Here is a 21,297-nt window from a genome sequence, read left to right as displayed (position 1 = left end):
CTCTTTCCCCACTAAACACTTCGGCCAAATCCATCATCAATGATGACTATCCCATTCTTCTAATTTAATTTCTAAACCCTAAAACCTTAGTGATTTGACGTTTCTACCCCCCAAATCCAATGCATCTAATCATATGCATTTTCTTCATTTCTTTTGTAATCCTCCTCTACACATTGTGAGAGAGAGGGAGACACGATCATTCTTGTTACTACCACGTGTACGTGTACGTGTACGTGTACGAGGTAACTAGTGAATCTAGTAAAAAATTGTAATTTCTAAAAAACTAATTTTCCGGAAAAGGGTTATTAAATATTTCTGAAAATATTATAACGTTGTTTTCCTAGGAGAAAATTATCTTAAAAATGCATTTTATAAAGTTTTTTCGCAAATTTTTACGTAATCGAAGGGAAATTGGTTTTCTTTTTTTAAAATACTTATTTTAATAGTAACTTGTGTATGTGTATGTGTATGTGTATGTGTATGTGTATGTGTATGTGTATGTGTACACACACGTAAAAACAACTTACCCATATTCAAAAGCCGTGTGTTGATGAGAAAGACGCTTTGTCCACTTGGCTTGAGCCAAATGGACCATGAACGGGTGCTCTCCTTTAAGAATTTGTATATAATTATTTAATTCAAATATCTCTCTCTCTCTCTCTATATATATATCAAATTAATTAACATATAAAATATTGATTGATTAATTTTGTGTGGGACAAGAAACCCACAAAATTTGATGTTTGTGGGAGATAGAAAGGGGGGGCCATCGGCCTTTTTAGTGCAAGTGCCCTAAAGTGGTTGATTGGCTCAATTCCTTTAGATGCTCCTCTCCTTGTTCTCTCCCGACTTTCTTTTTAAAAAAATATTCTTCATCTCTTGATCATCATTTTTATTCTCATTTCATCTTTTTTTTTTTTTATGATTCTTCATTATAGTGCATAACTATATGCATATGGTTTGAATATCTTGATCTAATTGTTTTGTTTTGCAACTACATTTTTTGTTTATCGGATGATTTTCTAATCAAAGTGTTGGATCCAATTTATAACTATCGGATTATATATATATATATTTTAAAAAAAATACCCATATATAGAATTCAATGGAAGATCTCCATTGAATACATTAATATTTTATTATTATGTATCTTTGTCAAATTTGATGTTTCATTTACGTACAAACTAATACTTGAATATATCGAAATTACGTATGGACTGTGTTATTTAACGCAATTATTATTCATTGGGGCATATCTTAAATATATAAAAAAGACCTTTTGGCACTATTCATGACAAAAGCTACAATGATGCTATGACATTTTGGTCAAGACATTTAATTGTTTGCCGTGTCGTCTCCATCTTTTGTTCTCTAACATCTGTCCTTGTATTTTTTTTTTTGTGTGTGGAAATTATTCCATGTTATCCTTACAAGTAATTATGAAAAGGAAATATACTTAAAAAGTTTTTTTTAAAAAAAATCAAAGAAAAAAATATATAATATCGATAAAGAAAATTAGGAACGAAGATTCAATATAGCCTTTGTGGTTGTCGAAATCATTTGGGAGGAAAGCAAATTGACACCTTCGATATCCCCCACAAAGATTGGTCGAACGATGCTTTCAACGAAATTTTTATGTAATTATTCACATATATTATCACGTTTTTATTTATAGAAAAAAATATGACTTTTAGATAATGCTCTTTGATTTTTTTTTTTTTGGGATTTCCAATTATTATACGATCTTCTTATTGGAAAACAACCTAAAACCAACAAAATGTTTAGTAAAAAGTCGGAACATGTCGAAGTGCGTTCCTTTTAACCGACCTAAAGATACAATAGTCAGACGGTCGGTAACTAATTCATTAGCGGACAATTAAAAAAATGGTTGGTTTATTACAATATTCGTAATATAGACAAAAGACTTTATACTTCAAACTCTATTTAATCTATAGTATTATATATATATATATATATCTTTGTAACGGAAACAAACAATGATATAAAAAAAATAATAGATGATGTTTTATAAAGTATAATAACTAATCGCGATTTGGAGATAATTAAAATTTTAAAGATGGTAAGATGATGTAAGAATACAATAAGAAATACCATGCCAAATAAAGGTTATAATAATATATAATATCTGATATGTTATTATTTTTTTATATTCTTTGATTTATCTCCTCTAAAACCATATTTTCAAAGTATAGCAAGATTAGACGATATTTAAATATCGGTTTCGATGTTTTTCATGAATCAATGTTAATCTTTACATTTTTCAATTTACATACTTCAAAATTTCCAAACAGTTATATATTCAAAACCGTTGGATAATGTTAATATTATTAGACGCAATAAGCATGGTAGGTATGTCTACGCGACGTCAATAGACTCAATACCAAAGGGTCGATTTTTTTTTGTTGTTTTGGTTGGTTTAAAAAAAATGAAAGATAAAACACACACTCCCATATATATCTTTGAATTTTAGATTTTTTATTTTATTTTCATATATATATATATGAAAATGTGTTTGAAATGTTCCAAGAATTAAAGAGCCGCCGAGAAAGAGAGAGGGTTCGAAATGCTTTCAATGATTCGATCAGAAACGATGGTTAAAATCATCAAGAGTAATGCCCATAGGGTTCTAAGAGTAAAATCGGGAAAATATACGTCCGATATATATATATATATAAGTCGGTCGATATATTACCATAGGTTTAATTTTATCATTATAACATAACAATCCTTACTCGTATTTTCGCGCGTGATTCCGAGAATCTCTCATCTCCATTAGAGAGCTCCAAGGTCACAGGATAAAGGATACGATCTTCCCAAGACGTAGGACCATAATTAACAAGATAGATGTGAAGTCTTTAACTTTGTGATCCCATGTTTTTTTATATAAATAAAAACTTGTTTTTTTTTTTGTAATCTATGGTACGTCAAATCAAATTTAGGTCCCAATAAAAAAAAAAATTAGGTCCCAACAGTTTGATTCTATCGTTTACGCGTTAATGTATACAAAAAATGACTTTATTTTTGGTCCCTGCCGGAGTGTACAAATTAAAATTATTTCAATCATTTTTATCGTGAGTCGTGACCACAATTCTTGGTACGTGAAAACACATGATAAACTCACGAGCACGCACAATTAGATCGTGTGAAAGCAAATCCTCTTTGTAACTTACTGCAAACAAAAAATATATAAACAAGACTAGGGAATGAATTCGGTAGATATAAATCATATTAATTAAACACGGAATAATTAAACGTTAGATATAATATATGGTAATGTCGAATAATCTTTCAGTAATTTTAATGCGCACATATAATTCGAGTTCTATAAGATATATCAATGAATTGCCGATGAAACGATAGGAAAAATGTGTTCGGACAATAAGTTAAGGAACGTAAGAAAAACGAGCGGTCCAGTTGGAAGTGCATTGATTGATTGCAATGGAAATGGTTAGATGTATCATTCATGAATATATAATTTTATTTATTTGTAATATATGTATATATATTTATTACATCAAAAGCAAAATGTTTGTTCGATGAGGGCATCTCCTCACGTGAAGTCTCCCCCCACCACCCATCCATTTCCTCTCGAACATGGCGTTCATCGTTTCCTCATTTATTGTTATTAATTATTATTTAGGGACCCGACCTCCTTATCAAATTAATTTTCCGGATTCAGAGGTTATTACCGTTACTCATTCACATCTTCTTTAAAAAAAAATCAGAAATATTCACTGAAAAAATTAAAATTAAACTACTGTTGCTGATTCAGATATTAGATCCATTTCTTATTGAAAATATTTATTTTCGTATTTAATTTAATCTGATTTAAAGAAATTATATATAATCAATTTTATGATTATATATATATATATATATCAAATAAACACCCTAATTATCACGGCTTAATTAATATATATAGCCCTTCAACTTTCAATATATACATAATGAACTTAACGAAATGAAGGATGGTAAAACGGGATATTATAAAAAATACCCTTAATTTATTTGTTATTTTGACTTCAAGACATACCTTTATCCAGTTGTGACCCTGTGATCCATGTGATCAGAAATTTAATCTTGATTATTTTGACCATAACGTTAAATTTATGATGATCACACTCATTCATTATGTTCATATCTTATATATCTCACTAATCATTTGATAAAAAATTTATAAATTCAATGTTATGAATAATATGATCAAGATTAAATTTCTGATCACATGGGTCACATGGTCACAGATGGAGAATGGTATGTCTTGAAATAAAAATAGCAAATGGAGGGTATTTTTGATATAATACCGGGTAAAACATAATAATAATAATAATAATAATAATAATAATAATAATAATAATAATAATAATAATAATAATAATAATAATAATAATAAGAAGAAGAAGAAGAAGGCACATTTGCACGTTACTAGGAGTCTCTCTCGTGTGTCGCGCGTTGCGGTCAGATTAACAAACGGCAACTTGCACTTAGTTTTCTGTATCCTTCAAATCATTTCCACATTGATTTTTCCGTCTCATCATATTTCTCAATTATTTATCAAAGTTATAACCTTTTGAATAACCAATTATTCCACAACGATGATATTTTCGCCAGTCGGTCTAGATACGTGGGCCTAGAACGACGGCATTTTCTCCACGTTAAATATATGAATAAATCAATTCAAATATATATTTCTATAATAAAAATATATCAATAAATTCAGTAACGTACCGATATATACATATATATATACACACACACACACACACAAGCCAACCTGCTCCACGTTATAGTCAAGCTCAAAATATATTGAATACATATATAAATGCCCAATGTCAAACAAAAGGGCAAAAAAAAGATGACATAATTTGGTCGCAACGAAACGTACAATGAGAATATTGAGTTGTCTTTGGGGGCTCATCATTCAGGGTCAGCTCTTCTAAATTATTTCGGGCTATTTTATTATTATTTTTATTATTATTTATGGTATTTATTATTAATATTTCATGAGTTACGGTTGTTTCACATTTAAATTTTTATTAAAATTCGTGGACTATTTGTAGATGCAAATTGGTTATAAATTCACATTGGACAGCTTCAAGGTGTATGTGTGTGAACCGAACCCTACGTAGTAAACGTCATACATCCGCCGTACACTATTTTTTTTGGGTATTTTCGAATTTAATTCTATATGTATATATGAATATGGTATTATAAATTCACACTATTTATTTGACCGTGCATTACTCATCAAAATGCTAACCAATAAATTATTCTTTTCGCAAATCATCCAATTCTATTCCAAACTTCAATCGATAAGTTCCATTAGATATTTGTATAGATGATTATTTGGATTATGATATAACTTATAGAAAGGAATAATACATAAATATGTTTGGAATTCTATATAATTACAAAGTTTGGTAGATATTTTTTAAAATTCAATATCAGAATGTGAAAAACAAAAAATTAACATTTTAGAGAATAAAATTTTAAAATGAATTTAAATTAAATACAAATAAAATAGAGATCAACTAAAAATTCTTAACTATCTAATTTCTATAAAAAATTTACTTCATGTTAAAAAGTTAATCAACTATTAATCTTGAAAAAATAATCAACTATCTATTTTAATTAAAATTAAATGAAGTTTATTTTAAATTTGTAATAAAATCCATCAATTTTTAATTTTAATAAAAAAATCATATTTAAAGGTATACATTGTCTCTTATATAATTAATTCTATGCACATTATATAATGCATAATATTTAAAATATTAATTTTTTATAAACAATCCAGTTGATAATTTAAAACATCTCGAATAATAATAATAATAATAATAATAATAATATATCATAAATATAATCAAATTTTCAAAAAAAATTATGAATTCAATCAATAAAATATATATATATTTAAACATAAAAATTGTTGTATACATGTCTGTTATGTATATAAATGATGATTTATAAACTATACAATTTTAGTATTAAAATAAAATACTAATTATTTATGCAAATTCTAAGTATTATAATATAATAAATTTTTATAATATATAGTTTGTGTTTTTATGTTTTGATACTTAGAATCATATAATTTATATATGGTTTTGTTTAAAACTAAAATTTGATGAATTTTTGTAACAAATTTAAAATGAAGGTTTTTCTAGGGTATCAAATTTTTTCAAAACTAATTGATTTTTATAACAAATATAAAGTAAAATAATTTTTGATTTTCTATAATAATATAAAACATAATTTTTAGAAATAAATTATATCATCAGTTATTTTTTGTTTCTCTAATTAACCAACCGAACAAACATTAAAAAATGAAGCAATACATGTTCTATATTTCTATTAGTTGTTTATACATACATTTTAAGATTTTTTTAGCTGTAAAAATTATTATTTTAGGGTCAGCAAAATGTGGAAAAAATAAATAAATACAAATAAGAATCTTTCTCTCTCCGTCTCTAATGATAGTATTAAATCGTAACCTATTTAATTCTACATCCTTGTATACATACATGTATACCTCTTTTGTATATAAACACCCTCTCCTCGTTTATCTTCAACAATATTTTACCCCATCCGCCAAAATTTTTATTTTTGTTATTTTTTCAAAAAAAAAATTCCCCCCTGTGATTGTTTTTGGTCTCTAATGGAGCCTGACTTGTCGTCTAGTAGAGGCAAGCCCAAGCTACTTAGCCGGGTCAACTCGTACGTGGCTTCTACCCGAGTCGGGAAACGGTTCAAACTTCACGACCGGAAAACCACTTTCACGACGGAGCTCCGAGCAGGGACGGCGACGTTCCTAACCATGGCTTACATACTCGCCGTCAACGCCTCCATCTTGTCGGATTCCGGCGGAACATGCTCTGTCTCCGATTGTGTCCCCCTCTGTTCCGACCCGACAATCCCTGTCTCCCGGTGTTCCGGGCCGGGTCTCCGAATCGTTCAACCCGATCAGAGCTGCAAATTCGACCCGGTTAACCCGGGTTACGCCATGTGCGTCGACCGGATCCGGAAGGATCTGATCGTGGCCACCGTGGCTTCGTCGCTCATCGGGTGCGCGATAATGGGCGTTTTCGCGAATCTACCTCTGGCTATGGCTCCGGGCATGGGCGCGAACGCTTACTTCGCTTACACAGTTGTCGGGTTTCACGGGTCGGGCCCGGTCCCTTACCGGAGCGCACTCGCCGCCATTTTCATCGAGGGGTTGATCTTCTTGTTCATCTCCGCAATCGGATTCCGAGCCAAACTCGCTAAACTCGTCCCTAAACCCATCCGGATCAGTTCCTCCGCCGGAATTGGACTCTTCCTAGCCTTCATCGGGTTACAGAACAATCAAGGAATCGGATTGGTCGGATACAATCCCTCGACCCTCGTCACTCTCGCCGCCTGTCCGAGCTCGTCGCGTGCTTCAGTAGCCCCCGTCATCACCTCTGCGAACGGCACCGTGACCCTCCTCGCCGGAGGAACCGTCTCCGGCGGAATACTCTGCCTCAACGGACGCATGGAGAGCCCGACATTCTGGCTTGGCGTCCTGGGCTTCGTCATAATCGCGTACTGTCTCGCGAAGGACGTCAAAGGAGGGATGATCTACGGAATCGTCTTTGTCACCGCGATCTCGTGGTTCCGCAATACAGGGGTCACGGCGTTTCCCGACACAGCCGCCGGAGACGCCGCTCACGACTACTTCAAGAAGGTCGTCGATGTCCACGTCATCAAGCACACGGCGGGAGCTCTGAGCTTCAAGGGCATTGGCAATGGCAGATTCTGGGAAGCCCTCGTGACCTTCCTCTACGTCGATATCTTAGACACGACGGGGACTCTGTATTCGATGGCGAGATTCGCTGGGTTCGTCGACGAGGACGGAAACTTCGAAGGACAGTACTTCGCGTTCATGTCGGACGCGTCGGCGATCGTGATCGGATCCCTTCTGGGGACGTCGCCGGTGACGGTATTCATCGAGTCGTCGACAGGAATAAGAGAAGGAGGGCGGACGGGGCTAACGGCGTTAACGGTGGCGGGGTATTTCTTCCTAGCGATGTTCTTCACGCCGTTACTGGCGTCGATACCGGCGTGGGCGGTGGGTCCGCCATTGATTCTTGTGGGAGTGCTGATGATGAAGTCGGTGACGGATATCGATTGGTCGGACATGAAACAGGCGATTCCTGGGTTCGTGACGCTGATTCTGATGCCGTTGACGTACTCCGTCGCGTACGGACTCATCGGAGGGATCGGGGTTTATGTCGTGCTGAATCTATGGGACTGGTCGGTGGAGATTTTGGCGAAGTTTGGGGTCTTGAGGAAGAAGAAGAAGGTTGAAGAAGAAGGAGGGAACACTGGCAATGGCAATGGCAATGGCAATGGGAAAGTTGGTGAGGTTCATGTCGTTTAGGTTTTTTTTTTTTTTGGAGTATATTGTTTGTTTCTTAGTGGGCTTTTTTTTTTCTCTATATTTTTTATTTTGTGAATTACGAAAATTGTTGCATTCTTTTTAGGATGAAATATATATATATATATATATGTATGGAGAAAGGAGTCCAAGTGCATAAACATTGGATAACTTTTGTTTAAATGAAATCATATATAATTACCCGACGGAAATGACCATACTAACACTCATACGATATGCCAAGAACCATTTATATTTAAAACATACGAAATTTTGTACCATGTTTAAGATCCGAAACATAACATTATTATTATTCAGACAAAGGAAAACTACATAAAGAGAAGCCCTTTTCCCTTTTGTCGAATTCCATTGGGAAATATTGGGAAATTAAATATCAGAAAATTAGGATATACTTTGGAATTAATATCAGCAAATTACGTACGTCACGTGTGGGTGGCTTAGAGGGCATTTTGGTCATAGGCTACGAGAGAGAAAAGGCTCTGGATCATTTATGATTTGTGGTATCAGGAAAGATCCGGGAAGAAAGAAAAGTGCCGGACAGAGCGGCCCGATGAGCTCCATCGCAAGCAAGAGCTGCGTTTTCTCGGCATCCAAACACTCCCGAGAAAATGAATCAGCTTTCTGGGCAGCCATCCTCAAGAAGCCATCGCTCGATCCCAGAATCCTCGGCAGTTTGCCCAAATCATTTCGAGTTTCCTGCAAAGTGCCGGGACGTGGTGTCGGAGAAAACCCAGGAAGAAATGGCTCGTCTTTGAGCTCCAAGAGCGGACCGGAGGATTACAACACTGTTATGAAGAGAATGATGAGGAACCCATATGAGTATCATCACGATCTGGGTAAACTATTCATTCCTTTTCGAGTTTCTTGCTATGAACTTTTCTGGGTAGCGTCTTTCAACAATTGTGCTGCAATTCCTTTTTCTGGGTAGATCCATTGATTCATAGATACTGCCTGAAGTTCGGTGTTCTAATGTGTTGTTCAAGTTTTTCCTTGGGATGCAAGATGGGAAGCAATGTGCTTTTTTGGTTGTCTGAATCTGGTCATGTACTGTTTCAAATTTCAGGCATGAACTACACATTGATAACAGATGAATTGATCGTGGGGTCGCAGCCACAGAAGCCAGAGGACATAGATCACTTGAAACATGAAGAGAATGTTGCTTACATTCTGAACTTGCAGCAGGACACCGACATCGAGTACTGGGGAATCGATCTCGAAACCATTGTCAGAAGATCCAAGGAGCTTGGAATCCATCACATGAGAAGGCCTGTAAGAAATCACCCTCCTCATCGGGCAAAACTTACTAAACACTGTTCTTGATCTTTGAGGAAATGGAGAATCTGAGATTTTTTTTTCTTTTTTTATCATCAGTTTCTTGTTCTGGGATTTGTTTAGGCAAAAGACTTCGACCCAGATTCATTGAGAAGCCAGCTTCCAAAAGCTGTAGCATTGTTGGAATCGGCGACTTCACAAGGGAAAGGAAGGGTATATGTGCATTGCACAGCAGGGCTGGGAAGAGCTCCTGCCATTGCAATTGCATATATGTATTGGTTCTGTGACATGGATGTAAGTAAATGTCTTCAGCTCAAGCTCTTGGAACTTGCCATTACAGAACACCATTTGAACACCCGCTTTATGGTTTGATTCTGCGTTTGGACAGCTGAATACTGCTTATGACACTTTGGTTTCAAAACGGCCATGTGGGCCTAACAAAAGAGCAATCAGAGGAGCAACTTACGATTTGGCGAAGGAGGATCCATGGAAGGAGCCTTTTGAGATTCTTCCTGACTTTGCCTTTGAGGGCATTGCAGACTGGGAGAGGAAGTTGATACAGGAACGTGTTCGGTCTCTCCGTTGATTTTGACAAAAACCGTCAGATGGTAACAATGATCAGTTCTTTATTCTCTGCAAATCGCAATAAAAGAAGTGTATTCCACGGTATACAATCCCGACGCTTATAAAAGAACGAATTCACAATGTACAATCCCGGGCCTAGCTATCAATGTCTGCAGAAGCATATATTCTGCAGTCTTGGTGGAGTTATGGCACCTTGTAATCCTTCTTCTGGGTTGGCCTTGAGCAGCTCTTTTGACTTTGTATGAGCATTAACTTTTTAAGATCAAGAGCAAGTATATCACATATTCTGCAGCTCATATTTTCATCAATGTAAACAAGAATTTTTTCTCTCCTAGAAATCTCTAGGAAGATGAAACCACCTGGAGCTTTGCCAGTTGTTCTTGGCGCCGGCCCAAGAAGAATGCAGTGATTATCCATATTAAACAGACCTGTGGACCAATGGAGACATCATCAAGGAACATATAGATGATACATATGTTGGAAAGTCTTGAGGACAAGAACTCAACAGGTACGGCATAGAGCGAAGAGGTTGATGTTTGATCGCGAAGAGTGCTGGAAAGCAGTTCATATAGTCCCGCAGCCGCTGCATCTCCCAGCCGTTGGACTACAACATCTATGCAAACCTGCAATACAGTGTAAGAAACAAGGCCTGCATAATTTGCTCATCTTTCACAATGTCTATTAGAAATGAGGAATTGTAAAGGATACAATTTCGTAGGACAGGGACAGAAACAGAAACAGTCATATGGGTTTTGATGTCGGGTTCAAAGAAAAAAAAGAGCAATCTTTCTCTTCTCTACAACTGAACTGAAATGTTCAACATCTCTCTCAAGAGAAATCAGATAACAATGGTACCTTTGCTTTGTATTTCTCGTCTTGCGATACCACAGTGAACAGGAGCTCCCTTCCGGGTCTAGTCACGACATAAGTTGTCACCTGTCCAACAACAAAATGTGAGCGTGAAAACGAGGATTAAAAGTATCTGAGAGAAAAAGACGAGACAGAGGTGCTATTAGGCCACAAACCTTTCTGAGTGTTTCAGACACAGCAACTGTCACCCAAGATGGCCATACTGCAAGAGCAACCAAATTCCCCAGAGCAACAAATGGAGATGCAGATATGGCTACCGTTATACCAGCAACGGTCAAGATCCTACCCTATAAAACGTTAGAACCCCGAGAGTCAAACAGAAGATTTGTATTCATGTATCGTTGTCCCGATAGAAAGAACTACTAGTTTCACTGAATCAATGTCATAGCAAATTCTCTCGAAGATGACATACCGTTAGAGTGAGTTGTCCAACTAGTATGAAAACTGCAATGAAGCTATTTATCTGGGCGAACAGCCTTCTTCGTCCAATGGACGTTTTGATCGTCATAGCGATTATATTCACTTTCTACGATGAATTAAAGTTCCATCAGTGAGACCCAGAAGACTTACAAGTCTTCTCTGCACTAATTAGAGGACATTGACAACAAATACATAAAGCAAGAACAAGAATTGCTCATGTCAGAGAGAGTTTCTGATGGAGGAAGATTTATCATTATGCTGTGTAAATTTCGCCAAAACTAGAAGAGTCAATGTCGATGATCCAGATATCTTGGCAATTGAGGTCATAATGCCTATAAAGTAATGTTCTAAGAAACCAGAATCTCCTTCCTATTACAGTAAAGCAACCTTAGCCTCTTTTGCTACTGACAAGAACATATAATTTACATGCCAACTGCCAAGCCCATTTTTTATGACAGAAAAGCTTAATCAACTTGCTCAAATATATTTATATAAACTTCTAAGTTATTGAAACATAGTGTAACACTTTTAGGTTTCAGTCAACTCTCTAGCATGTGGAAAGCGTTTCTTACTTGGAAATAGAAGAATGACGAGATGACTGCACTGAGCCAGAGGAACAAAGACATGTGTAAGAGATAAGTGGATGCCAAAATAAGCCTCATTCCGTCGAAGATGGCCCAAAACTGAGGTTTGGCATCGGAGGTAGGAACCTTTGGACAAGAAACCTCCAGCTCATTTGCTTCACTTTTGTGTTCATCATCGGTTTTCCTAATAGCAAAAGAAAAAAATATAAAAATTCTGCAAGCAGCATTGGGCAGATTTTATTACAACTGTAACGGGCGTTTCAGTTCAATATATAGCCATGCATTGTCTCAAGCATCAAATTCACGATATGCATATGAAGAAGACGATGGAGCTGCATAGCTAACCTTAGGGGAGATAACTCCTCAGGGGAATATGTAATATCTCTGGTGATCCCTTTTGAAGATTGTGCAGCGAACTCCATCAAAAGAGCAGCAAAGAGAAGTAAAACTGCATCAAGCATCATCTTCAGTTACGAGAAAAATCGAAATGGTATTCATCAAACAAACGAAGAAAGTCCTGCCCAGACAACTAAATAGAAACATCGCAGAAAAACAGCAAGGCATACATGGACCCAGCCAAGCCGTTACAGCAGCAAACACTGAGCCAAAAAGCTGACCAAGGGTAGCACCAGCACCAACAAAGCCAAACAATCTTGAACCTGACTGAATTTACAGAATGTGTTATGCCGATAAACAAATAACAACTTCTACAAAAAGCAAAGGGCTATAGAAACTACCTCGTTGTCCATCACATCAATTATTCTAGCCCATGTTGAAGAAATAGCCACAAGATTAAGCAATGCAACCTTCAGATACAGCAAAAGACTCCTTTGCGTTTATTACATATCTAATAAGCACACAGTGGCATGAGCCTAAAACCAAGAAAAAACAAAGCATTTGACATACCCAAAGGAAAAATCCAACTCGGACTGAAATGTAAAACCAACCATGGTTTTCCCATCCATCCGCAGAGCTAGTTCCATCAGCGCCAGTTTTCAGGTCTTTCTTTAGTCCGGATGCTGAGGCGACTGCGTCCTTCAAATCGAGTAGTATGCTTTAAATAGGGTTACAGAAGAGACGATACAGAAGCGGGCTTCTTATGATTACCTTTGAATTAGACGATACAATCTCTGTTGGGGAGAAGCGCCAGAGAATGAAAAACAGCACAAGAGATAGACTGAAGAATCTGTGTATAAGAACCAAAGCCTGGAATTTCAAGAACCATCATCAGTCGGGTAACGCCAAGACAGGTGGGAATCATATACTTGCTGTTGATACACTATCTCTTTTGTTGTATCTTCCCAGCAAAATACAATCCAAACAGCACCAGCTGAGACCAGAACGATCAAGCATTTCTCTATGCAACTAGATGCAAACCCAAATTAAAACTCAAAAAACATTGACTTAGCTAACGAAAGGGGCATCATTGGCGAATGATTAAAAAGTTCCCTTGAAACTATGCTACAGTTTATGAAAATCAAGAGAAGCCCATAGTCGATTTCTCTTGAATTCCCACTCGTACATACCTTTAAATCTACATTTCTTCGGAAAATGGCTACACGAACCAGAAACTTCAAAAAATCAAAGAATGTAGAAGGGAATGGCAGTACCTTGGATTTGGACAAATTGGGTAGAGAAAAGATCAAGGTGGACACAGGAGCAGCGATCAACGTGAGCACTAGGGATCCAACGAACAGGCCTGGAAGCTTCGACAAGCCCAGAGATATTGCCCCTTCGTCGCGCAATGGGAGTACAACAAAATACGCGCTCAAAATCTGACATTTGCTCGTGGGTTAGACACGAATTAAACTCCGTAATAAGCTAGTAACCTCTGATATGCAAAATCTGTCGAAAGGACGAAGCAGAGAGAAAGATCCGTACGAAGAAGAAGCAGGAGGAAGAATGGAGCAAGACCGGAATCTCGTGAGGGTGCACCGGAACAATCGCGGAAACAAACGCATCTAATCGAAGCCTACTTGACATTTCAGACACAGAGAGAGAGAGAGAGAGAGAGAGAGAGAGAGAGTCAAGACGGAGATCCGATCGTCCGACGACCGGGAAAACGGAGAAAGGCGTCCGAAGTGTAAAAACGAATTAATACAAGTAAAGCCCAATAAAGGCCCAATTTTAAGCCCAACATGAATGAGGAGACTGTGACCTGGATTTTGTTTTTTTTTTCCTTTTCTATATCATCAAAAATGGAAAAAAAAACTTTCTTGTTTTTTTTTTAATCTAATAACTCAAATCTGAATTATAACGTATAAGCCCACACTTGCCACGTCAGCTCTGAATCTCCCGCTGACTTCCATACATACATACATACATGCATACACATATATATATACAAACACATATATACATATATTTACTCAATTCGCGCCTCGACAACAAAGCAGAGGAAAGAAGAAGAAGAAGAAGAAGAAGAAGCAGTGTATTTTCTTGAAGACAGAGATAAAAGAAATGAAGAAAATCTCTGGTTTGCTTCTAATTCTCCTTCTCATCTCTGTAACTCAGCTTGCCTCACTGTCTACGGCGAGGCTTTGTGCCGGAGAAATCTTCCCGGCTATTGATGACGTAATCTTCGCCGTGGAGATTCCTGTCCCCAAGGAAGGTCAACATCAACGACCGACGGTGGGTTGCGGCGATGGGGATCCGGCGGAGACTTCGCCGGGAATTGTCACCGGAAAATATGGATCATTGGTGCTGAATGCTCTTCCGAAGAGGAGAGTTCCGGCGTCTGGACCAAGCAAGAGAACCAACGACGTCAAGGCATGAACTGTCAAGAACATGTTTTAGATCCCGCTGTCTTGTTTTGTCAGTTTGATTTCTGTTTTTTTTTTTTAATCTTTAGGGTTTGTTTTTATTTTATCCACGTTAATACTTTGATTTTTTTTCCTTAGAATTCTCCGATGTACGGGTTATATTAGCTGTGTAAATATCTCATTACATGAATTATAGTTTTCTCTTTGGTTCTTTCGAATATATAGCTCATCAAGTGTAACATTGGATCATACATGGTCTGTGGATGTTATGCAAATTATGACTTAATCATTTCATGAAATCAATTATAAAGTTTGCATAATTGGCACGTGGCACAAATAGAAGCAAAAACTCTTTTTTTTTTTCCCAAGTGGAATGCTCGATAGTCAATACATAATTCCCAGCAAAACCATGCATGGAATGATTTTCAAATTTTAGAATTTTGATATTATTTAACCAAAAAAATTGATATTAAATGAATGAGAATATATATATATAGAGGTGAAAACGCGTATTGGCACTGTTTGACTTTATGCGTAGTCAAACGAGGAAGTTTCTCGGGGAACACGTACGTATGCAATTCATATCTTATAATATATACATATTAGAGGTAAATCGTATACGTTAGTAGGGGTCAACGTAATCATTTTAGAATCGAATCATATTTAAAATAGTTTAAATATGGAAGTTCTCCAATCACATTGATCTGAACTCTAAAATATTAAAAAATCATAACAACAACGTAAATTTCTAAAAAAAAATTCAAAGGAAATCGGAAATATTTAATCTTAAATCTTTTTGTATATGCAGGAATTTCCCAAAAGAAAAATCTACATTTTTAGCGAAATACCAAAATCGGTGTACGGAAACAAAATTAGCCGAAAGATCTATGGGCCGAAGCTCACGACTAATTTTGGTGGGCTTTTTTAAAGTATGGGCCGAGTGGCCCATATGAACCTTCAACCTGTTCATGATTTTTGGTATGCATTTAATATCTTCAAATTCAGAAATTATTGTTAATTAATGACGTATTAACTCTCAGAGTCGTTTCTTTCTTACAGTAATTTACTAATTTTTGTTTGAAAGGACGTAATTAACAATGGATTTAATGTAATGATTACGCTACTAATTAGTGACTATTCGATTTCAAACATACCAACGATCATTATTTAATATACTAACCGCGTATATCAGTAATTAAAGTGCCGAACATAGCAATGATTACCATACTTGAAAATATTATTTTTGTTGTTGCTAGAATGGAAAATAATTTTAGAACATTGTTAAAAAAAATTAAAATAAAATACTATTTACAAATTTAGTAATGGATGGTTTGAAATAAATAAATGAAATACTATTTTTCTTATTTTTCAATTGATTTTTCCATGCATTTTTTGCCATTTTTCCGGGAGTGAAACGTAAGCAAGTTATAAGTTTATGTAAGCATTACCAATTTTCCTTTTGATTCTTCGAACACAATAAAAAAATTTCCTTTTAAATATGACCTTTAAAGGGATTTTAAGAAATTGCCTTTGAAGAAAGCAATTAATTTTGTTTTGAAAAAACTCAGATATATAAAACATTGGATCAAATGTGAAAATTTTATGCGATATATATGTCGATTGTATAAGGTTTTGATTAACTTTCAAATATTTCAATTATATAGTAAAAATAAAATCTTTTGAAAAATATCACTGAAAAAATTAATTGACTTCTCTTTTAACATGATTTAATTTTATTAGATAGATTTCTAATGTTTTAGAATCCCACATCGACCATATATAAGAATGGTTGAGCCGTTATAAGACAATGAACACGCTCTCTACAAACGGAACCACCTGCCTATATCCATCAAAACATAGAGAATGCGAAAACGACGATTGAGCCGTCGAGCAATATTCCATGTCATCCCATAACCATGGAACAGCTGACCAGATGCAAGAAAGAAAAGAGAAAAAGACTTCGGTAGTGGAGCATGAAGTCTCCGCTCGAGTTAGATGTGTCTGATTTCCCGTACCAAATCCAAATACATCAACGGCCACATCGACATCCATCCAAAAACAACTTTTTGTTTTTTGATCGTACGTTATACAGTACAGTTATACTTGGTCTAGTACCATGTTTTAACAAATACAAGCACACAACGTATGATTTCTTACCCGAAATGTTTGGAAGAGAAGATATGAGAGGTGGGACATTCAAGACTGGCCCAATATAATTGGAGCAGCCGAATTTTCCGTGATATTTTATGCATTTAATGTATATTATATAATGAAATAAACAAATTACTGATTACAAAACGGTTCCGTTGTGCGATATATATTAAAATATAGTTTTTTAAAGTATTAAAAAATCATAACAACAACGTAAATTTCTCAAAAGAAAATCCAAAGGAAATCGGAAATATTTAATCTTAAATTTTTTGTATATGCAAAAATTTCCCAAAAGAAAAATCTACATTTTTAGCGAAATGCCAAAATCGGTGTACTGAAACAAAATTAGCCGAAAGATCTATGGGCCGAAGCTCGTGAGTAATTTTCGTGGGCTTCTTTAAAGTATGGGCCGAATGACCCATACGAGCCTTCAACCTGTTCATGATTTTTGGCGTGCATTTAATATCCTCAAATTCAGTAATTATTGTTAATTAATGACGTATTAACTCTCAGAGTCGTTTCTTTCTTACGGTAATTTACTGTAATGATTACCTACTAATTAGTGACTATTCGATTTCAAACATATCAGCGATCATTGTTTAATACACTAACCGCGCAAATCAATAATCAAAGTGCCGAACATAGCGATAATTACCATACTTGAAATTTTTTTTTGTTGTTGTAAGAATGGAAAATAATTTTAAAACATTGTTAAAAAAATTTAAAATAAAATGCTATTTACGATATTGGTAATGGATGGTTTGAAATAAATAAATGAAATACTATTTTTTTTCTTATTTTTCAATTGATTTTTCGATGCATTTTTGCCATTTTTCCAGGAGTGAAACATAAGCAAGTTCTAAGTTTATGTAAGCATTACCAATTTTCCTTTTGATTCTTCGAACCCAATAAAAAAATTTCCTTTTAAATATGACCTTTAAAGGGATTTTAAGAAATTGCCTTTGAAGAAAGCAATTAATTTTGTTTTGAAAAAACTCAGATATATAAAATATTGGATCAAATGTGAAAATTTTATGCGATATATATGTCGATTGTATAAGGTTTTGATTAACTTCCAAGTATTTCAATTATATAGTAAAAATAAAAACTTTTGAAAAATATCACTGAAAAAATTAGTTGACTTCTTTTTAACATGTTTTAATTTTATTAGATAGATTTTTAATGTTTTAGAATCCCACATCGACCATATATAAAAATAGTTAAGCCGTTATAAGACAATGAACACGCTCTCTAGAACGGAACCACCTGCCTATATCCATCAACACGGAGAGAGTGCGAAACTGACGATTGAGCCGTCGAGCAATATTCTATGCCATCTCATAACCATGGAACAGCTGACCAGATGCAAGAAAGAAAAGAGAAAAAGACTTCGGTAGTGGAGCATGAAGTCTCCGCTCGAGTTAGATGCATCCGATTTTCCCGTACCAAATCCAAATACATCAACGGCCACATCAACATCCATCCAAAAACAACCTTTTGTTTTTTGGTCGTACGTTCTACAGTACAGTTATACTTGGTCTAGTACCATGTTTTAACCAATACAAGCACACAACGTATGATTTCTTACCCGAAATGTTTGGAAGAGAAGATATGAGAGGTGGGACATTCAAGACGCCCCCAATATAATTAGAGACAGTCGAATTTTCCGTGATATTTTATACATCTCATGTATATTATATAATGAAATAAACAAAATACTGATTAAAAAACGGTTCCGTTGTGCGTTGTATATTAAAATATAGTTTTTTAAAGTATAGATATGATTAAGCCAAGAAACGAAACCATTTTGATAAGTTTAGGATTTTGTACGACGTTTTGCCATAATCTAGTTATTAATTTAGAAAATTTATAATGTGATATTTGTGTACAAGTTGGGACATTTTTTTTAATGATATTCCCACTTGGACAATTTCTAACGGAAACTACGAAATTCTCAAAACAAACGGTCAGGATGGAGACACGCGGCAGAGAAATGGGCACGTCGACACGTGGCAAAAAGCTATTCGTCCTTTATCAATCTTTTGGGCCAAATCTTTGGATTTGTGATTTCGAGCCCATATAGCCTTAAGAGCAAGCCCGTATGTGTATGGGTTGGGTCAAACTACAATATAGGTAGTTGCTTGCTTGTTCTTAGAAAAAAAAACAAAATTCGAGATTGTAAGAAAAAAAATTGAGAAGTGAAAAAAAAAAATGGAAAACGTGCTTCGAAATTTCGAACCACACCGACGGTGCAGTAAATCAATCGAAACAAAAAAAAAATATTTTGATGAATAATGTTGATCGGAGAATTATTTTTCGACGCTTGTTCCGGCAAAAGTCGCAGCCTTTTTCTGCGTGATCCCCACATACCAAATCGCTATCTGCGTCAGATTCGTTCGATTTTCCTTCCTACGAAGCCCGTCAGTGTACCCAGAAAATCTAGGTCGAAGGTGGAGCGAATTCGTAAATCCAGGAGCTTTCGAGATCGAAATTGAACCGAGAATCTGCGTATTTCTAGCAATTGGGTGCTGGAATTTCGAATCTCCGATGATCATTCGAGTGACGTCGAAGGGGATTGCGATGGAAGGAACGAAGGGAGGGTTCTTCGCATCTGAATTACAGATTGTTGGGTCGGCAATTCACGATTCATCGGTTCATGGGCAGTGGTAAAGGTGATAACTTTGATTCCGGGCATCTGTGTAATTTCCGATTTCAATACGATATAATGGCCGCTTAGGGTTTTTTTTTGTTGGGTCGTTTTCTTCACTGTTTTATTGCTAGACAGGGAAATGTGATTAAAAAAAAACCATTGCAAGCACTTCAGTTTCTTATGACTATAGAAGAGTAAATATCCCAAAAAAGGAACTCGAGCGGGTTATGCTCTATGCCTTAATACTGTATAGGCTCTTCGTTTCATCTGCTATTTTATTACAAAAACTACTTAAGATTCTCCCTGTCGGAGAATAGGCCGAGTCGCCCCTAGAACTGGCCGCCTTCGTAGGACTGTCCGAACTGCCAGCCAGCAGGCACGACATCGTTGCTAACAACGGTCCGGCCATCGCTTGCAGTGACTTGAAACGAGAGGCTTTGGCCACGTAGGTACATGTTGCTCTGCCAGTTCTGTCCCCAGTTTCTCGACATGACTTGCCATCCGGTCCCCGACCCTTTCACCGAGACAGCCAGCACATCTCCGGCGCCACCCACGTTCGTGATCAGGACCAGGTCGAAGTAGGAATTCCCGTTAATGGTGAACCTTATTCCTCCTCTCTTCGCGCAAGGAACCCTGTAAACAAAAAAACTGGTTATTATCTCTCATGGTTATGATGGATACTAACAAAAAATGAAACGTTTTCTTTTTCTCGGATTCTGACTCGGTTAATTACCTTCTGAATCCCACAGGGACGATCCCGGCTCGGTACTGGGCGATCTGGAGGAAGGCGGGTTCAGCCATGTCGAAGTGCTGAAGAGGAGGGTTGCACCATCCACCGTTATTGTTCGGTAGACCGAAGTTAGGAGGGCAGAAGTTGGTAGCCGAGATTATGATCGAGCCGGGGTTGCACCACTGAGGATCATCCTCGCACCGTAGCTCGTAGCACGCCCCACAGGTCTGGCCGTTGTCGAACAGAGCCGTGCTCAGAGCCGCCGTGTTCGTGCCATAGCCTTGGTTGTTCAAGTTACCATATCCACATGCACCACCTTCAAATCCAAGAAGTTTTAGGGTTAGCTTGTGTCTTTTTTGTTGTTGGTTCTTTTCAGTTGATGTAAATATGAATCTAACTGTATGTACCCATCGTTCCTGATGCATCAGCGCCGCCATAGAAGGTAGCGTGGCCGCTCTGCCAGCCTCCGTCGTCGTCACAGTTGATCGCATGGAAGCAGAGGTTGAGGCAGGCAACGAGTGAAACAAACAAAGTTTGGGAAATTTTTGGAAGATTCATTATTTTGTAGGGGCTAAATTATGAAAAGTGAACTTGTGTATAGTTGACAGGGTTCTTGTTAAACCATGCTGCTATGCATAAGAACGTTTATATAGGAAGATCCATGAAGAAGATAACGTCTCTTATATGCTCTTAATATTTAAATATTTAAAAACATCATATCTCGCATACATAAGATAGCAATAAAATTTATCATTGAAGTATAAGATTATAAGATAGTATAAGAGAGAGAGAGATGAGGCATCATCGTATCGGTCGTATTTTCAGGAAGAGCG

The 21,297-nt window shown here is 36.3% G+C and overlaps 5 protein-coding genes across 5 annotated transcripts; 3 read left to right on the top strand and 2 right to left on the bottom strand.

Moving 5' to 3' along the window:
• Positions 1–6,433: 6,433 nt before the first annotated feature.
• LOC104816516 (adenine/guanine permease AZG1) lies at positions 6,434–9,035 on the top strand. The gene is made up of 2 exons (XM_010545382.2): positions 6,434–8,402; positions 8,948–9,035. The coding sequence occupies exons 1-2, from the start codon at positions 6,680–6,682 to the stop codon at positions 8,992–8,994; spliced, it is 1,770 nt and encodes a 589-aa protein (XP_010543684.1). The 5' UTR covers positions 6,434–6,679; the 3' UTR covers positions 8,995–9,035.
• On the top strand, positions 8,970–10,417 carry LOC104816517 (phosphoglucan phosphatase LSF2, chloroplastic). The gene is made up of 4 exons (XM_010545383.1): positions 8,970–9,276; positions 9,504–9,709; positions 9,836–10,006; positions 10,101–10,417. The coding sequence occupies exons 1-4, from the start codon at positions 8,991–8,993 to the stop codon at positions 10,296–10,298; spliced, it is 861 nt and encodes a 286-aa protein (XP_010543685.1). The 5' UTR covers positions 8,970–8,990; the 3' UTR covers positions 10,299–10,417.
• Positions 10,319–14,216, bottom strand: LOC104816518. The gene is made up of 14 exons (XM_010545384.2): positions 14,053–14,216; positions 13,782–13,946; positions 13,279–13,377; positions 13,078–13,206; positions 12,909–12,977; positions 12,738–12,834; positions 12,517–12,619; positions 12,160–12,355; positions 11,580–11,693; positions 11,323–11,454; positions 11,153–11,233; positions 10,804–10,920; positions 10,657–10,725; positions 10,319–10,549 (listed from the first exon to the last, which is right to left on the bottom strand). The coding sequence occupies exons 1-14, from the start codon at positions 14,152–14,154 to the stop codon at positions 10,481–10,483; spliced, it is 1,542 nt and encodes a 513-aa protein (XP_010543686.1). The 5' UTR covers positions 14,155–14,216; the 3' UTR covers positions 10,319–10,480.
• A 352-nt stretch (positions 14,217–14,568) lies between these two features.
• On the top strand, positions 14,569–15,137 carry LOC104816515. The gene has a single exon (XM_010545380.2). It carries the CDS (start codon positions 14,632–14,634, stop codon positions 14,944–14,946), a length of 315 nt encoding a protein of 104 aa, XP_010543682.1. The 5' UTR covers positions 14,569–14,631; the 3' UTR covers positions 14,947–15,137.
• A 4,737-nt stretch (positions 15,138–19,874) lies between these two features.
• Positions 19,875–21,221, bottom strand: LOC104816514 (expansin-A2). The gene is made up of 3 exons (XM_010545379.2): positions 20,872–21,221; positions 20,468–20,780; positions 19,875–20,367 (listed from the first exon to the last, which is right to left on the bottom strand). The coding sequence occupies exons 1-3, from the start codon at positions 21,020–21,022 to the stop codon at positions 20,064–20,066; spliced, it is 768 nt and encodes a 255-aa protein (XP_010543681.1). The 5' UTR covers positions 21,023–21,221; the 3' UTR covers positions 19,875–20,063.
• Positions 21,222–21,297: the final 76 nt, after the last annotated feature.

This window comes from Tarenaya hassleriana, unplaced genomic scaffold, assembly GCF_000463585.1.
Source record: "Tarenaya hassleriana unplaced genomic scaffold, ASM46358v1 Cleome25, whole genome shotgun sequence".
In the NCBI taxonomy this organism is placed as follows: domain Eukaryota; kingdom Viridiplantae; phylum Streptophyta; class Magnoliopsida; order Brassicales; family Cleomaceae; genus Tarenaya; species Tarenaya hassleriana.
The sequence above is the reverse complement of the archived record's forward strand: the minus strand, read 5'-3'. Positions and strand labels throughout refer to the sequence as shown.

What these genes read in the sequence shown, in the direction of transcription:
- LOC104816516 (XM_010545382.2), top strand. Translation starts at nt 6,680, where the DNA reads ATGGAGCCTGACTTGTCGTCTAGTAGAGGCAAGCCCAAGCTACTTAGC. An exon ending in CAATGGCAATGGGAAAGTTG is followed by an intron (nt 8,403 to 8,947) that starts GTGAGGTTCATG and finishes TTGTGGTATCAG; the next exon opens with GAAAGATCCGGGAAGAAAGA.
- LOC104816517 (XM_010545383.1), top strand. Translation starts at nt 8,991, where the DNA reads ATGAGCTCCATCGCAAGCAAGAGCTGCGTTTTCTCGGCATCCAAACAC. An exon ending in TGAGTATCATCACGATCTGG is followed by an intron (nt 9,277 to 9,503) that starts GTAAACTATTCA and finishes TTCAAATTTCAG; the next exon opens with GCATGAACTACACATTGATA. An exon ending in TCCATCACATGAGAAGGCCT is followed by an intron (nt 9,710 to 9,835) that starts GTAAGAAATCAC and finishes GGATTTGTTTAG; the next exon opens with GCAAAAGACTTCGACCCAGA.
- LOC104816518 (XM_010545384.2), bottom strand. Translation starts at nt 14,154, where the DNA reads ATGTCAAGTAGGCTTCGATTAGATGCGTTTGTTTCCGCGATTGTTCCG. An exon ending in CTTCCTCCTGCTTCTTCTTC is followed by an intron (nt 13,947 to 14,052) that starts GTACGGATCTTT and finishes AGCAAATGTCAG; the next exon opens with ATTTTGAGCGCGTATTTTGT. An exon ending in TTGTATCGTCTAATTCAAAG is followed by an intron (nt 13,207 to 13,278) that starts GTAATCATAAGA and finishes CTCGATTTGAAG; the next exon opens with GACGCAGTCGCCTCAGCATC.
- LOC104816515 (XM_010545380.2), top strand. Translation starts at nt 14,632, where the DNA reads ATGAAGAAAATCTCTGGTTTGCTTCTAATTCTCCTTCTCATCTCTGTA.
- LOC104816514 (XM_010545379.2), bottom strand. Translation starts at nt 21,022, where the DNA reads ATGAATCTTCCAAAAATTTCCCAAACTTTGTTTGTTTCACTCGTTGCC. An exon ending in TGATGCATCAGGAACGATGG is followed by an intron (nt 20,781 to 20,871) that starts GTACATACAGTT and finishes TTGGATTTGAAG; the next exon opens with GTGGTGCATGTGGATATGGT. An exon ending in GTCCCTGTGGGATTCAGAAG is followed by an intron (nt 20,368 to 20,467) that starts GTAATTAACCGA and finishes TTTTGTTTACAG; the next exon opens with GGTTCCTTGCGCGAAGAGAG.